Here is a 20,381-nt window from a genome sequence, read left to right on the forward strand (position 1 = left end):
GTGGAACGTCCTTCTTTAGTAGTTTTCCTTTGATTGGGCACACCTGGCAAACTAATTATCACAGGTGACTGAGATTGATTACAATGATCCAAAGAGCCCTAAGACACAATACCATCCATGAGTTTAATTGAAAAATGAATAATTAAATGTTTATGACACTTGTATCCAATGTGAATAATAATTTGGAACACGGTGTGTTTGTTCGATCGGTGTGATAGTGAAAAATTAAAAATTATTATTGTGCACAAGAGTACAGTGTTTAGAAAGGCTGTGTAGAAGAAATTTGTTTTTGCAGTTCGATCGATGTTTGTTCACACGGCAATGTAAGGGTTGTATGGTTCTTTCCACATATTGAAGGCTACACTGACAATTGATTAAATAAATCACATATTTGGATTGACAGTTCAATTTTGTCTCGATTTTATATTTATTTTCAGTTTGGTGTGATTGGAAGGAGTCAATGTTGGTGAAGGTAAAACAACATAGACACCTCGTTTTTCAACATTTAGAACTGCCTTCTTATATGATTGCGAGTTCACACAAGTGACTTGTTTGGTTCTATTTTGTGTACTAGGAAAGTTTACGACTAGGAGCTAGAATATTTTTAATGATTCTTGCTCTTTTAAAAGTTATTACAGGCTTTAAGGGTAAACTGGTGCATAAATAAGGATCAATTTGTAAGATCAGAGATCTAAATAAACACTGGCATATCCTACAAATTTATCTGATTGATATTGATTTGATAATTCAAAACATAGCGGCATATCACCAGGACACCCTATGACTCTTTGCAGTGAAGATTAAACTCGCAGTTACATCTTCTTAATCCTTTTTACATTTTAAATTGATCTTATTCCAGTTTTAATTACATACGAGATTTAATTACATATGTATTTTATTACATTACATATAAATAAACATATATATATATATATATAAAGGTGTAAATGTTTTTTTCTGATGACATAGATCATACTACTAGACCAGAAGTTAATGTATTTCTAGATTAACATCTGATATTTGGGCTACTACCAATTGATCTTAATGTGTTAATATATTTTTTTCATTCATATATACACACACACACACACACACACACACACACACACACATATATATATATATATATATATATATATTTACACACACACACACACTACCGTTCAAAAGTTTAGGGTCACTTTGAAATTTCCTTATTTTTGAAAGAAAAGCACAGTTTTTTTTCAATGAAGGTAACATTAAATTAATCAGAAATACACTCTATACATTGTTGATGTGGTAAATGACTATTCTAGCTGCAAACGTCTGGTTTTTAATGCAATATCTACATAGGTGTATAGAGGCCCATTTCCAGCAACCATCACTCCAGTGTTCTAATGGTACATTGTGTTTGCTAACTGTGTTAGAAGGCTAATGGATGATTAGAAAACACTTGAAAACCCTTGTGCAATTATGTTAGCACCGCTGTAAACAGTTTTGCTGTTTAGAGGAGCTATAAAACTGACCTTCCTTTGAGCTAGTTGAGAATCTGGAGCATTACACTTGTGGGTTCGATTAAACTCACAAAATGGCAAGAAAAAGAGAGCTTTCATGTGAAACTCGACAGTCTATTCTTGTTCTTAGAAATGAAGGCTATTCCATGCGAGAAATTGCCAAGAAACTGAAGATTTCCTACAACGGTGTGAACTACTCCCTTCAGAGGACAGTACAAAAAGGCTCTAACCAGAGTAGAAAGAGAAGTGGGAGGCCCCGCTGCACAACTGAGCAACAAGACAAGTACATTAGAGTCTCTAGTTTGAGAAATAGACGCCTTACAGGTCCTCAACTGGCAGCTTCATTAAATAGTACCCGTAAAACGCCAGTGTCAATGTCTACAGTGAAGAGGCGACTCCGGGATGCTGGCCTTCAGGGCAGAGTGGCAAAGAAAAAGCCATATCTGAGACTGGCTAATAAAAGGAAAAGATTAATATGGGCAAAAGCACGCAGACATTGGACAGAGGAAGATTGGAAAAAAAGTGTTATGGACAGACGAATCGAAGTTTGAGGTGTTTGGATCACACAGAAGAACATTTGTGAGACGCAGAACAACTGAAAAGATGCTGGAAGAGTGCCTGACGCCATCTGTCAAGCATGGTGGAGGTAATGTGATGGTCTGGGGTTGCTTTGGTGCTGGTAAAGTGGGAGATTTGTACAAGGTAAAAGGGATTTTGAATAAGTAAGGCTATCACTCCATTTTGCAACGCCATGCCATACCCTGTGTACAGCGCTTGATTGGAGCCAATTTAATCCTACAACAGGACAATGACCCAAAGCACACCTCCAAATTATGCAAGAACTATTTAGGGTAGAAGCAGGCAGCTGGTATTCTATTTGTTATTGAGCGGCCAAGTGAGGATGAGGAGGAGGAGATGTGCGGTGCCATGAAGGATCAGCCAGGTGCTGGAGGGAAAAGTGGAGCAAGGAAGGGGGAACCCTCATTAAAGGACATTTTGGCTGCGGTGAAGCAAAATTCTATGGTCCTTACTGCCTTATCATGCCAGATGGGTTGATTAAAGGAGGACATTTTGTTGCTCAGGAATGATTTGCAGAAAGTAGCGGAACGCACCACTGCTGTAGAGGGGAGAGTTTCAGACATGGAGGATGCGATTCCTAACATAAGGCAGGATGTACAAACACACTCTCAGGCAGTGGCCGCATTGCAGGCAAAGACAGATGACATGGAGAATCGGCTGAGACGGAACAATGTTCGACTTGTGGGGGTTCCGGAAAGAGTGGAGGGATCGAATCCGGATGATTTCTTCGAAAAATGGCTGATCGACACATTTGGTAGAGAGGCAGCTGGTATTCTATTTGTTATAGAGCGGCCAGCGCAGTCACCAGATCTCAACCCCATAGAGCTGTTGTAGGAGCAGCTTTACCGTATGGTACACAAGAAGTGCCCATCAGGCCAATCCAACTTGTGGAAGGGGCTTCTTGAAGCATGGGGTGAAATTTCTCCCGATTACCTCAGCAAATGAACAGCTAGAATGGCAAAAGTCTGGGGCGCGGCCTAGCGGTGAATGTGAGAGGACGTGTGTGACCGGAGCTCCTGCTGTATCCATCCTGTAAGGCATATATATCCCGCAGAATTTTGGGGAAAATGGCTTCCCCGGTGACTTACCGGAGACTAGAGGTGGAGGTGCACGAGTGCCCGTCCATAATGACGCGCTCGAAGAAGCAGAAGTCGCCGCCAGCGAGTCCCGGGTCCTGCTCTCAAGATGGCGCCGGCGAGATGGAGGGCCGCACTAGAGGCCTAAGGCAGGAAGCAGCAGAGAAGCTGGAGAGTTTCGCCCGCACGCCGAGAGCAAGAGGCGCGGCAGCACAGCAGAGAAAGTCGGTTGGAGATCAGGCTGCAGGAGGCTCATCTTATGAATCCAGGTACTCTCCTTTGGCCGGGGACATTAGAAGTGAGGATGAGGAGGAGGAGATGTGCGGTGCCATGAAGGATCAGCCAGGTGCTGGAGGGAAAAGTGGAGCAAGGAAGGGGGAACCCTCATTAAAGGACATTTTGGCTGCGGTGAAGCAAAATTCTATGGTCCTTACTGCCTTATCATGCCAGATGGGTTGATTAAAGGAGGACATTTTGTTGCTCAGGAATGATTTGCAGAAAGTAGCGGAACGCACCACTGCTGTAGAGGGGAGAGTTTCAGACATGGAGGATGCGATTCCTAACATAAGGCAGGATGTACAAACACACTCTCAGGCATTGCAGGCAAAGACAGATGACATGGAGAATCGGCTGAGACGGAACAATGTTCGACTTGTGGGGGTTCCGGAAAGAGTGGAGGGATCGAATCCGGATGATTTCTTCGAAAAATGGCTGATCGACACATTTGGTAGAGAGGAATTGACCCCTCTGTTTGCTGTGGAGAGAGCACACAGAGTGCCGACAAGACCCGGCCCTCCGGGGAGGCCGCCGAGACCTGTCCTGATAAAGATACTACACTATAAAGATAGAGATAAAATCCTGAGGAAAGCGAGAGAACGTCAAGACATCTCCTTTAATGGGGTGAAAGTGTCCTTCTTCCCAGATTTTTCTTTGGAAGTACTACGGAAAAGATCGCAGTTTATGGATATAAAGAGACGCCTAAGGGCGCTACAAGTGCAATATTCCATGATGTATCCTGCCCGCCTGAGAATAGTGGCTCTGGGCACGACTTCCTTTTTTGAGACACCGAGAGAAGCGGTTAGATGGTTGGACAGTCATGAAAGTCAATTGAGACCGGCGGAGGCAGAGGAGGCGTTGATCTGGAGGGAACCGGCTGAGAAGAAGAGGTCGGAGATGCGGGATTGAACCAGGTGTCGTAGACCATGGCAAGAACTGGCATTAAGGGTTCCTGGTTATGCTTGGACTCCTGATTGAACCCCTGGGGGCCTTTGAGGGCCTGGCTGCGGTGAACACTGAAGACAGGGAGTGGAGGAATTTTGTCTATGGACATTGAGGGGTACTGATATGTTGAAGGGATGGTTGTTTATTTGAAAAAAAGCAGCGGGAGTTATGGTCAGTTGAGCGGGAAGGGTGAATTGCAAGTTATGGTATTGCTGAATCTACGGTGGGCGGAGTTGATCTGCCGATGCTTGTTGTTATGGGTTATGGCAGATGATATCTGTCGCCCCAACCCTTGGAAAGGGGTAGGTTTACAGGGGATGTTACAGGGGGGGGGAAGGGAGGGGAGGGATGGAAGGATGACCCAGCCGGACGGATATTTAAAAGTACGAATACAGGGTAGGATGTATTGGGATATGTTGAGGGATGACGGGATCACTTAATTGTTTGTCCTGGAATCTCCGGGGCTTGAGGGACTCCAGAAAACGGCAGGCGGTATTTGAATTTATTAAGAAGCAGGAGTCACGGGTGATAGGACTACAGGAGACGCATATGACTAGGGATTCGGTCTCCATGATGCATAGGGCCTGGATAGGCCATAGTTTTCATTCCTATCACACAACATATTCAAGGGGGGTGAGTCTTCTCATACATAGGACGGTGCCATTTATATGTCATGACTCCTTCAAGGATGGGGAGGGGCGGTATGTCGGGGTACACTGTACGATATATCACTGGAATTGTGTGTTGGTGGTGTTGTATGTTCCCCCTCCCTTTTCAAGTGGGTGTCTCAAGAAAGTGGTGGAAGAATTGGCTAGATTCCCGGAGGTGCCGTTACTCGTGATGGGGGATTTTAATGCGGTACCGAATACCAATATGGATAAATTTGGCACGACAGGGGGGGGGAATAACAGCGTTTGGTCATCTCGTGGCGGAAATGGGCTGGCGGGACATATGGAGGGATAAGCATCCAAGTAGGTGTCAGTACTCTTGTGCGTCTTCCACGTATCAGTCTCTATCCAGGATAGACTTAATTTTGTGCTCGAATGCAGCGGTACCCTTCGTGGATCAGATAGAATACCTACAAAGAGCCCTATCGGATCATTCTCCCTTGTTAATGAATGTGGTGACGGAGGGGAGGGCAGGGCGGGGGCAAGGGGGCTGGAAGCTCAATGCATTCTGGCTGAAGTTGATAGATAATAAACAAGTTCTAGACCTCATAAAGGAGTATTTTCTGTCACCTCCTGCTCCCACCCCCAGAAATGCTGACATTGGGCAGCTAAATAATACACCCAAGCATTAGGCAAAGCTAGGCCCCCCTCCTCCTTAGGCAATTGAAGTTTCTCCAGTTTAATCCTGGGTACCCCCTTCTTCCATACTAAGTCTCTGAAAAGGTTATGCAACCTCCTAAACCAATATTTGGGGATCCATACCGGGGAATTATGTAAGATGTACAGCACTTGAGGCATAAGGATCATTTTAATCAAATTTGTCCTACCCAGAGCAGATAGCGGTAGCTTATTCCAAGCCTCTACTTTGGCCTTTATCGTTGTCAACAGTGGCATCACATTAAGGGCAGACGCCAAGTGTCCTAGGTGTCCGGAAGAAAAGGCAGACATCCTTCATATGTTCTGGTCCTGCGGGAGATTGGGGGCCTTATGGACAGAAATGACAGAGTTAATGGGCCGAGTGTTTGAGGTACAGATTCCATTGGATCCAGTGGTAATGCTGCTGGGGTATGTAGGGGACTTGGAGGGGGATAGGATGACAGGGCTGGCAATTGCAAAAATACTATACCAAGTGAGAAAGGGAATAGCAAAGCACTGGCTGGATGGGGAGCCACCCTCGAAGCAAGAAATTATAGGGGCACTAAATTCTCAGGTTCTGATGGAATATAGGATATATTCCAAGAGGGGGTCCAAGACTAAATTTGAAAAACAATGGGCTAGATGGATTGATCACTCTGGGTGTGCTTCCTCGGAACTTATGATGCTACGTGCGCTGGGCCCACTCTAAATGGTTCTGGGGTCCAAGGGAACACTAAGAGCACGGGAGCAGGGAGGGACGGGTCACACATTCAGGAACAGAGCCACTGACGGTTGCGTACATGCGGGGAGTTGGAGGAGGAGGGGGGAGGGAAAGGGGAAGGAGAAAGAGATAGGATAAAGAAGATTGTAACGGGAAGGCCGGCTGGGGGATACAGGGGGGAGTTGGGGGGAAGGGATTGTTTTGTTGGAAATAAATGCTTGGGTCTTTGGAGAAATGCTTTCAAAATGTCTGAGAATGTATAATGACCTGTATTGATGTGAAGTTTGTTGAATAAACTTGAACTGATTAAAAAAAAAAGAATGCCAAAGGTCTGCAATGCTGTAACTGCTGCAAATGGAGCATTATTTGACGAAAGCAAAATTTGAAGGAGAAAATTATTATTTCAAATAAAAATCATTATTTCTAACTTTGTCAATGTCTTGACTAGATTTTCTAGTCATTTTGCAACTCATTTGATAAATATAAGTGTGAGTTTTCATGGAAAACACAAAATTGTCTGGGTGACCCCAAACTAATGAACGGTAGTGTATATATATATATATATACACACACACACACACACACACACACCTATATATATACACACACACACACACACACACACACACACACACACACACACACACACATATATATATACACACATACATACATAAACACACACATATATATACACACACACACACACACATATATATACACATACATACACACACACACATTTATATACACATACATACACACACATACACACACATACATACACACACACGTGTATATATATACACACACACACACACACATATATACACACGCACATATATATATATATATATACACACACACACATATATACACACACATATATATATATATACACACATACATACATACACACATACACACATATATACACACATATATACACACACATATATACACACACACACACATACATACACACACATACATACACACACACACACACATATATATATGTAGTGTAGTTGGGAATCCAGCACTGGGGTTAGATTCACATCTTACCAGCAGCATGCAACAGCATCTGTGTTTCTCTCTGCTTCCGACAGCTGCTCACCCCCCTCTTCATAAACTTACATGCAGGGTGTCTTGCCAGTCACTCTCTCTCTCTCTCTGCTCCCTCCTCCCCTCTCCATAGAACATTAGGCCGTGAAGAGACACTTTCTGCAGCCCATCACTTCTGCTCTGTAAACAGGGTGGGCCAATGATTGACAACAGGTGGTGGACAGCAGATTACAGGAAGTGAGACACCAACTTCACACAGAATTTGCATAGATAAAACAACTGAATTTTAACAGTAAATCAATTACAAAGTTGTTTTATAGTAAAGAAATATATACCCACCGTGAACAATTCTTGATAATGCTGGATCAATGTCTCGGTCACTTTGATCTGAGCTGTACTGTCCTGGAAACTTTGCCTTTCACACTCCAAACCTTTCTCATTCTGCAGCAAGTTTGGGCCAAATATGGTTGCAAGGTTACCAACAGACATTTTGTTTCCAGGGATCTGCGAAAATCAATACAATAAAATGAAAAAAATTATACATAGAAGAACATTCTTACTCCTAAAAATATTTGCTTAACACACTATAATTATAAAGAGTGCTACATACATGAAAAGAGGTTAACAATTCTGTGCTGATTTACTTCTATATATCTTTATAATGGTCAGTATGTTTTTCTCATACAGAGCTCCAAATATTCTACATAGACAGGGCAGTGCTACTTGTACTGCCATCAGGGGCCCGGCCACATTGCTGAAAAAAGGGGCCCGCCCGACTGGGTAATAGTAACAGTAATAAAACAACTTTTTTTTTCTACAATAAATCTATCTATCTATCTCATATCTTTGTACCCATCTCATATAGATCTATGTATCTTTAACGGCTGTGGTTGCATACCGCCGCCGTCCCCCACCATCGGCCGGCCGAAACTGCAAACTCTAAGGTGTGCGCGGTCTCAGGCCTTAAAGGGCCAGCGCGCACAAACTAAAAGTTCCCTAACCAATCCCCAATTCACCCTGGACTATAAAAACGGTTCCACCCTTTCACTTCTTGCCTGAGCATTGTTGTTGTCTACCCATGTTCGTATTGCAAATGGTCCCTTAGTTGCTTCCTGCTCCCAGTGTTACTGTATCTTGCTCCTCGTATCCTGTATTCTATTGCTGTATTTGTTTCCAGAGCCCCTAGTTGGAGTGGAGCTTGTCATCTGTCATATCTCGTATTATCCACCACGTCTGGTGTCATCTGACGCGTCAGGTATCATCCGCCACATCTGGTGTCATCCACCTTGTCTGGTATCATCTGCCATGTCTGGTGCCATCTGTCACGTCAAGCTACAACTGTGCCAAAGCCTCTGCTACAGTCTGGACTCCTTTAGGTACTCGTGTGCTAGGACTTTGCATAGACTTTTATATAGACTGTTGTTTGGCCAGCTGCCACTCCGCTACAAGTGGCCTAGTGGGTCCACATACCGCAAGATTGTGACAGTACGCTCAGGCCATGGAACCCGCTGGCCAACCTAAGATGGCGTTTCAGGTGATACAAACGGACATGCATGACCCAAAGTGATCGTGGGGGGTTCCGATGCTTGTCGTGGCAATCGGAGGTCAGACAATGACCTCCGGGTTGCCATGTACGGAAGCCTCGGAGGAGCAGCCTCCTGCCGATCCTCCGAGGCTTCCTGTCAGTGTGACTGACACGTCACAATGACAGTTAGAACACATTACACTACGTGTGTAGTGTAATGTACTCTAGCAGCGATCAAAGCTGCAAGTCTAAGTGTCCCCTAGTGGGACAAGTAAAAAAAAGATAATAAAAATGTTTTAAAAAAAGTGTAAAAATAAAAGTTACAAGTTATATAAACAAACACTGCATTTTTTTCCTATAAGTCTTTCATTATAGGAAAAAAATGAACACTAAAAAAAGTACACATATTGGGTATCACCGCGTGATTTTATTGCGCAAACGCTGCAAAACATAAAAAAAACCTATATACATCTGGTATAGCCGTAATCGTACCGACCCGCAGAATAAAATATAATGGTCATTTATAGTGCACGGTGAACGCCGCAAAAAATAAACTAAAAAACATTGTCAGAATTGCTTGTTTTTGGTCACCTGGCTTGCAAAAAAATTTAATATAAAGTGATCAAAAAAATCGCATGTACCCCAAAATGGTACCAATGAACAGTACAGATTGTCCCGCAACAAATAGGCCCTCACGCAGCTCCGGTGGTGAAAAAATAAAGCAGTTCTGGCTCTCAGAATAATGCGATGCAAAATGTGTAGTGTTTTCTAAAAGTGGGTAACATCCGACACCATTTATCAGTGCGACACCGGCCACACATCTATGAATTATTATTTATTTACCGCATTATTATACCCTCTTATTATGCCCTGATGTTCTCCGCACAGATTACACATACCCCCACATTATAAACTGAAATACCAGCGAAACCCAAAACAGAAAAATTACCAAGCAAAATCTGTGCTCAAAAAGCAAAATGGTGTCCCTCCCTTCTGAGCCCTGCAGCGTGCCTAAACAACAGTTTGTGCCCACATATATGGCATCGCCATACCCGCTTTATGAGGTATTTGTCTTCAGGGGCACAAACTGGGCACAACATATTATGCACTAAATTGGCATATCAGTGGGAAATTGCAATATTCACACCATCCGCTGTGCATTAACCCCTTTGCGCATTATGACTTAATAGCACGTCATGGTGCGGGGGTGATGTATGGAGCGGGCTCACGTGCTGAGCCCGCTCAATACGCTGCGGGTGTCGGCTGTGTATTACAGCTGACACCCGGGACTAACGGACAGAAATAGTGATCGCTCTGTTACAGGAGTCTGTAAAAATAATAATATACTGCAATACATTAGTATCGCAGCATATTTTACCCGCGATCCAATGATCGCTGGTACAAGTCCCCTAAGGGGACTAATAAAATGTGTAGAAGATTTAAAGTTATTAGTAGTGAGAAAGAAAAAAGTTTAAAAGTAAAAAAAAAAAACTTTTCCCATTTTTCTTCAAAAGTAATGTAAAAAAATAAACAGAATTGATATCGCTATGTCCGTAAAAGGCCGAACTATTACAATATACCATTATTTAACTCGCACGGTGAACACCGTAAAAAACGTAAATAATTTAAACTGCCAAAATCGCTGTAGTTTTCGTTTTTACCGCACGGCGAAAGCTGTAAAAACAAAAACCCCAAAAAATGGAATCAGATTTTTTTACTATATTACTATATTTTCCTATTGCTTTTCAGTTTCCCAGTACTTTTTATGGCACTTTAAATGGTATCAATAGAAACTACAATTCCTCCCGCAAGAAATAAGCCGTCACATCACTCTACTGACGGAAAAAGAAAAAAGTTATGGCTCTTGGAAGGCGGGTAGTGAAAAACGAAAATAAGAAAGCAAAAAATGGATCAGTCCTGAAAGGGTTAATTAATTTCTAATGAAAAAAATGTATGACCACATGTGCGGTATTTCCGTACCCGGGAGAAATTGCTTTACAAAAATTGGTTGTTTATTTCTCCTTTATCCCTTGTGAAAATTAGAAAATTCAACATTTTAGTGGATAACAATTGTGATATAAATTTTCTCCGCCTAATTCTAGAAAAATTCTGCAAAAGACCCGTGGAGTCTAAATGCTCACTATACCCCTAGAAAAATTCCTTGAGGGGTGTTTTCAAAATGGGGTAACTTGGGGGGCTTCCACTGTTTTGGTCCCTCCAGGGCGTTTCGACATGGCGCGAAAAACAATCCAGCAAAATCCACGCTACAAAATCCAAATGGCGCTACTTCCCTTCGGAGCACTGGCATGGGTCCAATCAGCAGTTTATTACCACATATAGGGTATTGCCGTAATCAGGAGAAAATTCTTTACAAATGTTGTGGTTCTTTTTTTCCTTTATTCCTTGTAAAAATGTTACATTTCTATGTTTTTTCAGAAAAAAAGTTTATTTTCATTTTCACTGCCTAATTCCACTATATTCTGCAAAAAACCTGTGGGGTCAAAATGCTAACTATACCCCTAGATAAATTCCTTGAGAGGTGTAGTTTCCAAAATGGAGTCACTTTTGGGGGGTTTCCCCTGTTTTGGTCTCTCCAGGGCGTTGCAAACACGACATGGCACCGAAAACCAATCCAGCAAAATCCGTGCTCCAAAATCCAAATGGCGCTCCTTCCCTTCTGAGCCTTGCTGTGGGTCCAATCAGCAGTTTATTACCACATATGGGATATTGCCGTAAATCGGGAGACATTGCATTACATATGTTGGGGTGCATTTTCTTTATTATTTCTTGTAAATATTAAAAATTGTTTTTTTCAGAAAAAAGTAGATTTTCATTTTTACAGACTAATTCTAATAAATTTAGCGAAAAACCTGTGTGGTCAAAATGCTAACTATAAACCTAGATAAATTCCTTGAGGGGTGTAGTTTCCAAAATGGGGTAACTTTTGGGGTGTTTCCACTGTTTTGGCACCTTAAAACCTCTTCAAACCTGACAAGGTGCCTAAAATGTATTCTAAAAAAAAGGAAGGCCAAAATCCACTGGGTGCTCCTTTGATTCTGAGGCTGGTGCTTCAGTCCATTATCACACTAGGGCCACATGTGGTATATTTCCTAAATTTGCAGAACCTGGGCAATAAATATAGAGTTGTATATCTCTGGTGTTACAAAAAAAATTGGATTCAAAATAAATTTATGCCAAAAAAAAACAAAAAAACAAAAAAAAACAACACAAAATTTGTAAATTTCACCTCTACTTTGGTTTTATTCCTGTGAAAAGTCTAAAGGGTTAAAGAAACTTTCTAAATGCTGTTTTGAATACTTTGAGGGGTGAGGTCTTTAAAATGGGGTGACTTATTGGGGGTTTCTAATATATAAGGCACTCAAAGCCACTTCACAACTGAACTGGCCCCTGTAAAAATAGCCTTTTGAAATTTTCTTTAAAATATGATAAATTGCTGCTAAAGTTCTAAGTCTTGTAACGTCCTAGAAAAATAAAAAGACGTTCAAAAAACGATGCAAACCTAAAGTAGACATATGGGAAATATTAACTAGTAACTATTTTGTGTGGTATTACTATCTGTTTTACAAGCAGATACGTTTAAATTTAGAAAAATGCCAATTTTTGCTAATTTTTTCTAAATTGTGGTGTTTCTCAGAAATAAATACCAAAATTATGGACAAAATTTTTTCACTAACATAAAGTACAACATGTCACGAGAAAACAATCTCAGAATCGCTTGGATAGGTAAAAGTATTCCGGAGTTATTACCACATAAAGTGACACGTCAGATTTGAAAAAATCGGCTGGGTCCTGAAGGCCAAAACAGGCTGGGTCCTGAAGGGCTTAATTCAACGGTGTAGCTTGTAAATAGGGAGTGTGTCATGCAAAAAGGGGTGTGGTCTAAATGATCATGCAATGAACGTAATAGAGGTTACATATTCAATTAATCGTGATTTTGATTTAAGTCATAATTGCCCAGCCCTACTGCATACTGTTATACATTGAACTCAATAATAAAACAAATTTGAGGTAAGCTCCTAACCTTCCTCTAGTCCCTTTGGAGCTCTAGTCATATAGCACATGTCCCGGTTCGGCACTATATGGGCAAAGTAAGGCTATGTAAGTATTGTTTGTATTTATTTGACCACTGTATGACACAATCTGGACAAAGTACGGCAGTCTGGGCAATGCATTATGCAGCTAAGCTATGCTCCCAATGCAATGTACATTAGAAGAAGACTTTGAATGAGAAATTATATGCTCTTTATTCATGTCCATAAAGCAAGTTTTTCATTATTATTGTTTTTAATAAAATGTTTTACACTATTGTGTTCTCTCGGATATCATCCACTCCAAAAAGTATAGGAGATCAGACGCAGGAGACGCTTAGGACTGTGTCGCTCTCAAGGGAACCAGTAGTCTTAGGGCATGTCCACATCTGCGTTGGAGGCTCCGTTAGGGGTCTCCATTTCAGATAAGGGAAAAATTACCAGAAGCAATTGTGCGGCATGCTGTGCTATTTTTTCCGGTACTACCACGAACACCCCAACGGAAAGCCAATGGGTTCAGTTGGCCGCCGGTGGTGTCCGTGTTGCAACGGAACTGTTGCATCCAACATTCCCTTTTTTTCTGCTCCTCTGACTGAGAATAGCAACGGAATTCCCTGACGCAGATGTGAACAGGATAGTAATTATACCGTCAAAAAGGGCTACAACGTACTCACCTGCTCTCCTATATGACTAACTCTGTCTTTTTCATGAAGAGAAACCTTGTTGAGAAGTTGTAAGATCCGAAGCAATGTGTCAGCATTACACGGGGGTAGGGTGTACGTCAGGAGCTGCAGAATATGTAATCGTTCGTCGGGATTCATATCTGTAAAGTATAAAAATATATATTGTAATCATTTGAACTATTTTAATATTGTATGCTTCTATATACTTCTTTAAAATAAGCTTATAGCAATTATTAAAATAGTAAATTATTAGAGAACATAAAAGCACAAAAAAAAACAACAAAATTTTAACCAGTTAAGGACCGGTTACTTACAGCTAAATGACCAGAGAAATTTGACAATTTTGCTATGGGCTACTTTAGATGAATATAACTGCAGGTGAATGAAGTTGATCTTTAAATTTTACACTCTTTCTAAAGGAAAGATATTCACTGTACGGGCATGTGCCAGGGCCTGGCATAAAAGGGAGCTATTTTGGCCTTTTGGATCCCCCTTCAAATGCGCTTTCCTATTAACCAATATGTTTTTTGTGCATGGTTCCACATGGCCCTGTGTTTGCAGCATGCAAATGCCTAAACAGAGGCACACTTAACCCCTTCCCTCTTTAGCCACTTTTGACCTTCCTGACAGAGCCGCATTTTTCAAATCTGACATGTTTCACTTTATGTGGTAATAACTCCGGAATGCTTTTACCTATCCAAGCGATTCTGAGATTGTTTTCTCGTGATACATTGGACTTTATGTTACTGGCAAAATTTGCTCGATATGTTCAGTATTTAATTGTGAAAAACACAAAAATTTAGCGAAAAATTGCAAAAATTAGCATTTCTCTCAACTTAAATGTATCTGCTTGTAAGACAGGCAGTTATAACACACAAAATTGTTGCTAATTAAAATCCCCCATATGTCTACATTAGATTGGCATCGTTTTTTGAACATCCTTTTATTTTTCTAGGACGCTACAAGGCTTTGAACTTTAGCAGCAATTTCTCACATTTTCAAGAAAATTTCAAAAGGCTCTTTTTACAGGGGTCAGTTCAGTTGTGAAGTGGCTTTGAGGTCCTTATATATTAGAAACCCCAAAAAAGTCACCCCATTTTAAAAACGTCACCCCTCAAAGTATTCAAAACAGCATTTAAAAAATGTCTTAACCCTTTAGACTTTTCAGAGGAATTAAAGCAAAGTAGAGGTGAAATTTACAAATTTCATATTTTTTTGCAGAAATTAATTTTTAATCCAAGTTTCTTTAGAACACAGAAAGTTTTACCAGAGAAGTGCAACTCAATATTTATTGCCCAGGTTCTGCAGTTTTAGGAAATATCCCACATGTGGCCGTAGCGTGCTACTGGACTGAAGCACCGGCCTCAGAAGCAAAGGAGCACCTAGTGGATTTTGGGGCCTTATTTTTATTACAAAATATTTTAGGCACCATGTCGGGTTTGAAGGGCTCTTGCGGTGCCAAAACAGTGAAAATCCCCCAAAAGTGACCTCATTTGGGAAACTGCACACCGCAAGGAAATTATCTAGAGGTGTAGTGAGTATTTTGACCGCACAGGTTTTTAAAGAAATTATTGGAAGTAGGCCGTGAAAATTAATATCTATATTTTTTCAAAGAAAATGTAGGTTTAGCATTTTTTTTTCTAATTTCCACAAGGACTAAAGGAGCCACCAAATTTGTAAAGCAATTTCTCCCGAGTAAAACAATACCCCACATGTGGTAATAAACGGCTGTTTGGACACACCGCTGGGCTTAGAAGTGAAAGAGCGCTATTTAGCTTTTGGAGATCACATTTAGCAGGTATGGTTTGCGGAGGCCATGTCGCATTTGCAAAGTCCCTGAGGGGACAAAACAATGAAAATTCCCAAAAAGGGATTCCATTTCGGAAACTACAACCCTTGAGGAATTCATCTAGGGGTGTAGTAAGCATTTAGACCCCATAGATGTTTCATAGAATTTATTAGAATTGGGCAGTGAAAATAAAACCAATCCTTTTTCTTCAATAAAACGTAGCTTTAGCGCAAAATTTTTCATTTTCTCAACAAATAAAGGAAAAAAAAGAACCCAACGTTTGTAAAGCAATTTCTCCCGAGTACGGCAATACCCAATATGTGGTCATAAACTGCTATTTGGGCACACGGCAGGGCTCAGAATGGAAGGAGCGCCATTTGGAGTGCAGATTTTGCTGGATTGGTTTCTGGGCACCTGTGGGACCAAAACAGTGGAAACCCCCCAGAAGTGACCCCATTTTGGAAACTACACCCCTCAATGCATTTACCTAGTGGTGTAGTGAGCATGTTACCCCCGCAGGTGTTTTGTAGAAATTAGTGTGCACTCCATGTTGCAGAGTGAAATTGGGATTTTATTCCATAGATATGCCAATATGTGGTGCCCGGCTTGTGCCACCATAACAAGACAGCCCTCTAATTATTATGCGGTGTTTCCCGGTTTTAGAAACACCCTACATGTGACCATAATCTTTTGCCTGGACATTTGACCAGGCTCAGGAGTGAGAGAGTATCATGCGAAATTGAGGCCTAATTTGGCGATTTACAAAGTATTGGTTCACAATTGCAGAGGCTATGATGTGAAATAATAAAAAGAAACCCCTGAGAAGTGACCCCATTTGGAAACTACACCCCCTGCATTTATTAAGGGGTGTAATGAGCATTTCATCCCACAGGTCTTTTCCATAAATGAATGCGCTGCGGATGGTGCAAATTAAAAATGTATATTTTTCCCTAGATATGCCATTTCACTGGCAAATATGTCATGCCCAGCTTATGACACTGGAGACACACACACCCCAAAAATTGTTAAAAGGGTTCTCCCGGGTATGGTGATGCCATATATGTGGAAGGAAACTGCTGTTTGGGCACGCTGTAAGGTTCAGAGCAGAGGGAGCGCCATTTGGCTTTTGGAGAGCGGATATTGCTTGGTAGTAGTTTTGTTTGAGTACGGCTGGTGTTTCAGTTTATAATGTGGGGGTACATGAAAGCTGGGCAGAGTACATCAGGGGCATAGTCAGGTGGTATAATAATGGGGTAAAAAAAACAACAATAAAATGATCCATAGATGTGTGTTACGCTGTGAAGCAATCCTTTCTGCACAGGCCGGTGTCGCACTGATATATGGCGTCCGTTCTTATCCCCCTTTTGGTCCACACTCCGCACCTTTGCAGTTTGGGGAATTTTGCTGGGAAAGTGTTGTCCTGGTATAATACGGGCACCCTCGCTTCCAGCGGACATGTTTGGGCCCTCCCTTTCCTGGTTCCCTAATTTTAGGTCCTTGATATTATCGCCTCTTCAAACAACTGCATATTTGTTATTTCCTGACTTATTGGAGCCATAACTAATTTTATTTTTTCATAGATGTAGTTGTATGAGGGCTTTTTTTTGCGGGACGAGGTGTAGTTATTATTGGTACCATTTTGGGGTACATGCGACTTTTTGATAACCTTTTATCCTATTTTTTGGGAGGCCAGGTAAACAAAAAAAACGCAATTCTGGCATAGTTTTATTTAGTTTTTTTATACAGCGTTCACCAAGCGTTATAAATTACATGTTAACTTTATTCTGCGGGTCAGTACAATTCCGGCGATACCTGTTTTATAGGACTTTATGTTTTGCAACTTTTTGCTTAATAAAACTACTTTTGTAAAAATAATGTATTTTTTCTGTCGCCAAGTTGTGAGAACCATAACGTTATAATTTTTTTGTCGACGCAGCTGTATGAGGGTTTGTTTTTTGCGAGAAGAGCTATAGTTTTTATAGGTACCATTTTTGGAATACGTGCGATAATTTTTTATTCCTATATTTATAGGTTAAAGTGACCAAAAAACAGAAACTCTGGTATAGTTTTTTACGTTTTTTTTTTATGCGGTTCACCGCGTGCAATAAATAATATAATATTTTGACACCTCAGGTCGTTACGGTCGCGGCGATACCAAATACGTATGGTTTATTATTTGTTTTCAATAATAAAAGGACTTGATAAAACGCAATCCCCCTTTTACTCTTATTTTATTACTTGCAACTTTTATTGTTTTCAAACTTTTATTTTTTTCCCTTTTTTTTTTTACACTTTTTCTCAAATCCCACTAGGGGACTTGAAGGTCCAGCTGTCAGATTTATTTTTTTTCTAATACATTGAACTATCTACGTAGTGCAATGTATTAGATCTGTCAGTTATTCACTGACAGCAAGCCGATTAGGCTTCACCTCCTGGCGGGGCCTAATCGGCTTCCATAATGGCAGAGCAGGAGACCTTTGTGTCTCCTGTTGCCATAGCTGCAGTCGCCAGTCCCGATTTTCTGTCAGGGCTGGCGATCTGCTAGTAACCGCTATGATGCAGCAATCGCTTTTGATTGCTGCATCGAAGGGGTTAATGGCAGGGATCGGAGCTAGCTCTGGTTCCTGCCGTTACAGGTAACATACAGCTGACTTCCACCGCTGATGACGCCGGATCAGCTCCTGACCCGGCGCCATCTTGCCGGCGGCTACGGAAGCCGATCAGGCTCCGCCGCCTGGCGGATCTTGACCGGTTTCAGTGCTAGGCAGACCGGGAGGCCAGTATTAGGCTTCCGGTTGCCATTGCAGCCACCGAACCCCGGCAATTTCATTGCTGGGGTTCCGATGAGCTGCAAACACCTTAAGTGCAGCACTCGCGTTTGAGCGCTGCACTTAAAGGGTTAATGGCGGGGATCGAAGCCAATTTCGGTCCCCGCCGTTACAGTCGGATGTCAGCTGTAAGATACAGCTGAGATCCGACGATGATGGCACCGGCTCAGCTTCTGAGCCGGGGCCAAACATTTGGCGTATGGGTACGGCAATTTGCGGGAAGTCAATGCTTTCCATGACGTACCCATACAGCTGGAGATGAGGAAACATCGAATTATCCCATGGGGGGGGGGGGTGTTCCTCCGGAATACACTAAAATCCCAGCAGAGCTTTGGCTGCCCTCCGCACCTGATGAGCCAACTTGTGTAATAATAACCGTTTCCATTTAAGCAGCGTGGGCTGTTCAAAAATATGCCAGAGATCTGTCAAATTAACAATGTGTCACAAACTGTATTCTGAAAATGGCAGAGTCTGGATCACAGTTAACCGTATTGTCAAATAGCGCAGCTTGGCCTTAAAAAATAAAGCTATAAATTTGGAAGTGCAAGACCCCCACACACCCTGGGATGCTGTAATGTGACCAAAGCCAGTTTCCTCCTAGAGCTACTCCATATGAAGGAAGACATCAAAGAATGACATTTTTTAAAGAACTTTTTAGGAATAGGGCCATGGGCATGTTCTAAAAGATATAAACCTTTAGGTAAAAGGATCATTTTTTATTAAGTTTACTCTACCTGCTACCGACAGAGGGAGACTTCACCAGGATTTAAACTTTTGTATAAAGAGCTCTTCTAAGGGATATATATTCCTGGAGTGTGAGGCGTTTGGAACTTTGGTAATATATATATGCCAACGTATTTAAACGTGTCAACAACCGGTAAATTAAAATAGATTTCGGGTCATGTTGTGCTCCACAAAAGGCATTAAGGCCGATTTGGACCAGTTAATCAAAAGTCCTGAATATATGCCAAATTGTATTACCAGTTCAATCGCCCTGGGGAGCGTTTTTTCTATATCTAACATGAAGAGAACCAGATCATCAGCATAGAGACCTATCCTACATTCTCTCTGCCCCACACATACTCCTTGATACCTATAATCCTGGTGAATCCTTCGCGCTATCGACTCGATAGTGAATACAAATAAAACCGGGGACAGAGGACAGCCCTGTCTGGTTCCCCTGCCCAGCTCAAAGAAGGAGGACCCCATCCCATTCACTAGAACATTTGCCCTTGGGCTGTGATATTAGATAGATACTCATTTATAGAACCCAGGGCTAAATCCGAACCTAGACAGGACCATGTAAGTACACTGCATTCCAAATTATTATGAAAATGTTATTTTTCGCTGATTTTCCTAAATAGTCGATGCAAATGAGTCAGTATAATCTTCAAGCCATCAACCGTTGGAGTATAATGCAAATTTTATTGAACAAATCTCCTAATGATAACAGATTTTTTTTTTAGAAGTAAAAAAACTCAAAATGCACGATTTCAAATTATTATGCACACCAGAGATCGAAACATTTTATAGGTTGTAAAGAGAACTAAAATGGTAATTTGTTGAATTTGCATCAGGAGGTAATATATTTACAGAAATCAAAAGCTCTTTCAATAAAAAAAAAAAACTTAACAGGCCAAGTTACATGTTTTTTTTTTATAAATTCTTTTATTTTCGTTTTTAAAGCACAAAGAAAATGACACAGTATACTCAGTACAAACCAAGTAGGTATGGACATCAGCCACAGGCCAGTAACTTGCATAACAAAAGTGCATAAAATTACAATGGAAGGCAGTATACCGCTCAGAATAATAATGGAATAATAATGGAAGAAATGCAGATATGCACCCTGAACCCGCAGCGATGCATAATACTCCGTAGTCGAGTAGGGAAACAGTAAAGAAAGAAAAGCGGGGACAGTAAGGAGAGAAAGAGAGGTAGAGGAACTAACCTGACACAATTGGGCCTAGGTAAGAAGTCAAGAGGCCATGATGGCCTTGTATTCCACAGAGGATTGAAAATGGATCCATTCACGCAACGTTCTGAGG

At 41.4% G+C, this 20,381-nt stretch overlaps 1 protein-coding gene across 1 annotated transcript in view; it reads right to left on the reverse strand.

Moving 5' to 3' along the window:
- LOC142659465 (rho GTPase-activating protein 6-like) overlaps nt 1-20,381 on the reverse strand; it is a 370,769-nt gene that overhangs the window by 36,409 nt on the left and 313,979 nt on the right. The window contains exons 8-9 of the mRNA XM_075835626.1: nt 13,708-13,856; nt 7,799-7,963 (exon numbers count right to left, since the gene is read on the reverse strand). Of these exons, the coding sequence (XP_075691741.1) occupies nt 7,799-7,963; nt 13,708-13,856 (314 nt within the window). The remainder of the gene's footprint in view (nt 1-7,798; nt 7,964-13,707; nt 13,857-20,381) is intronic.

Source organism: Rhinoderma darwinii, chromosome 8 (assembly GCF_050947455.1).
Source record: "Rhinoderma darwinii isolate aRhiDar2 chromosome 8, aRhiDar2.hap1, whole genome shotgun sequence".
Lineage (NCBI taxonomy): Eukaryota > Metazoa > Chordata > Amphibia > Anura > Rhinodermatidae > Rhinoderma > Rhinoderma darwinii.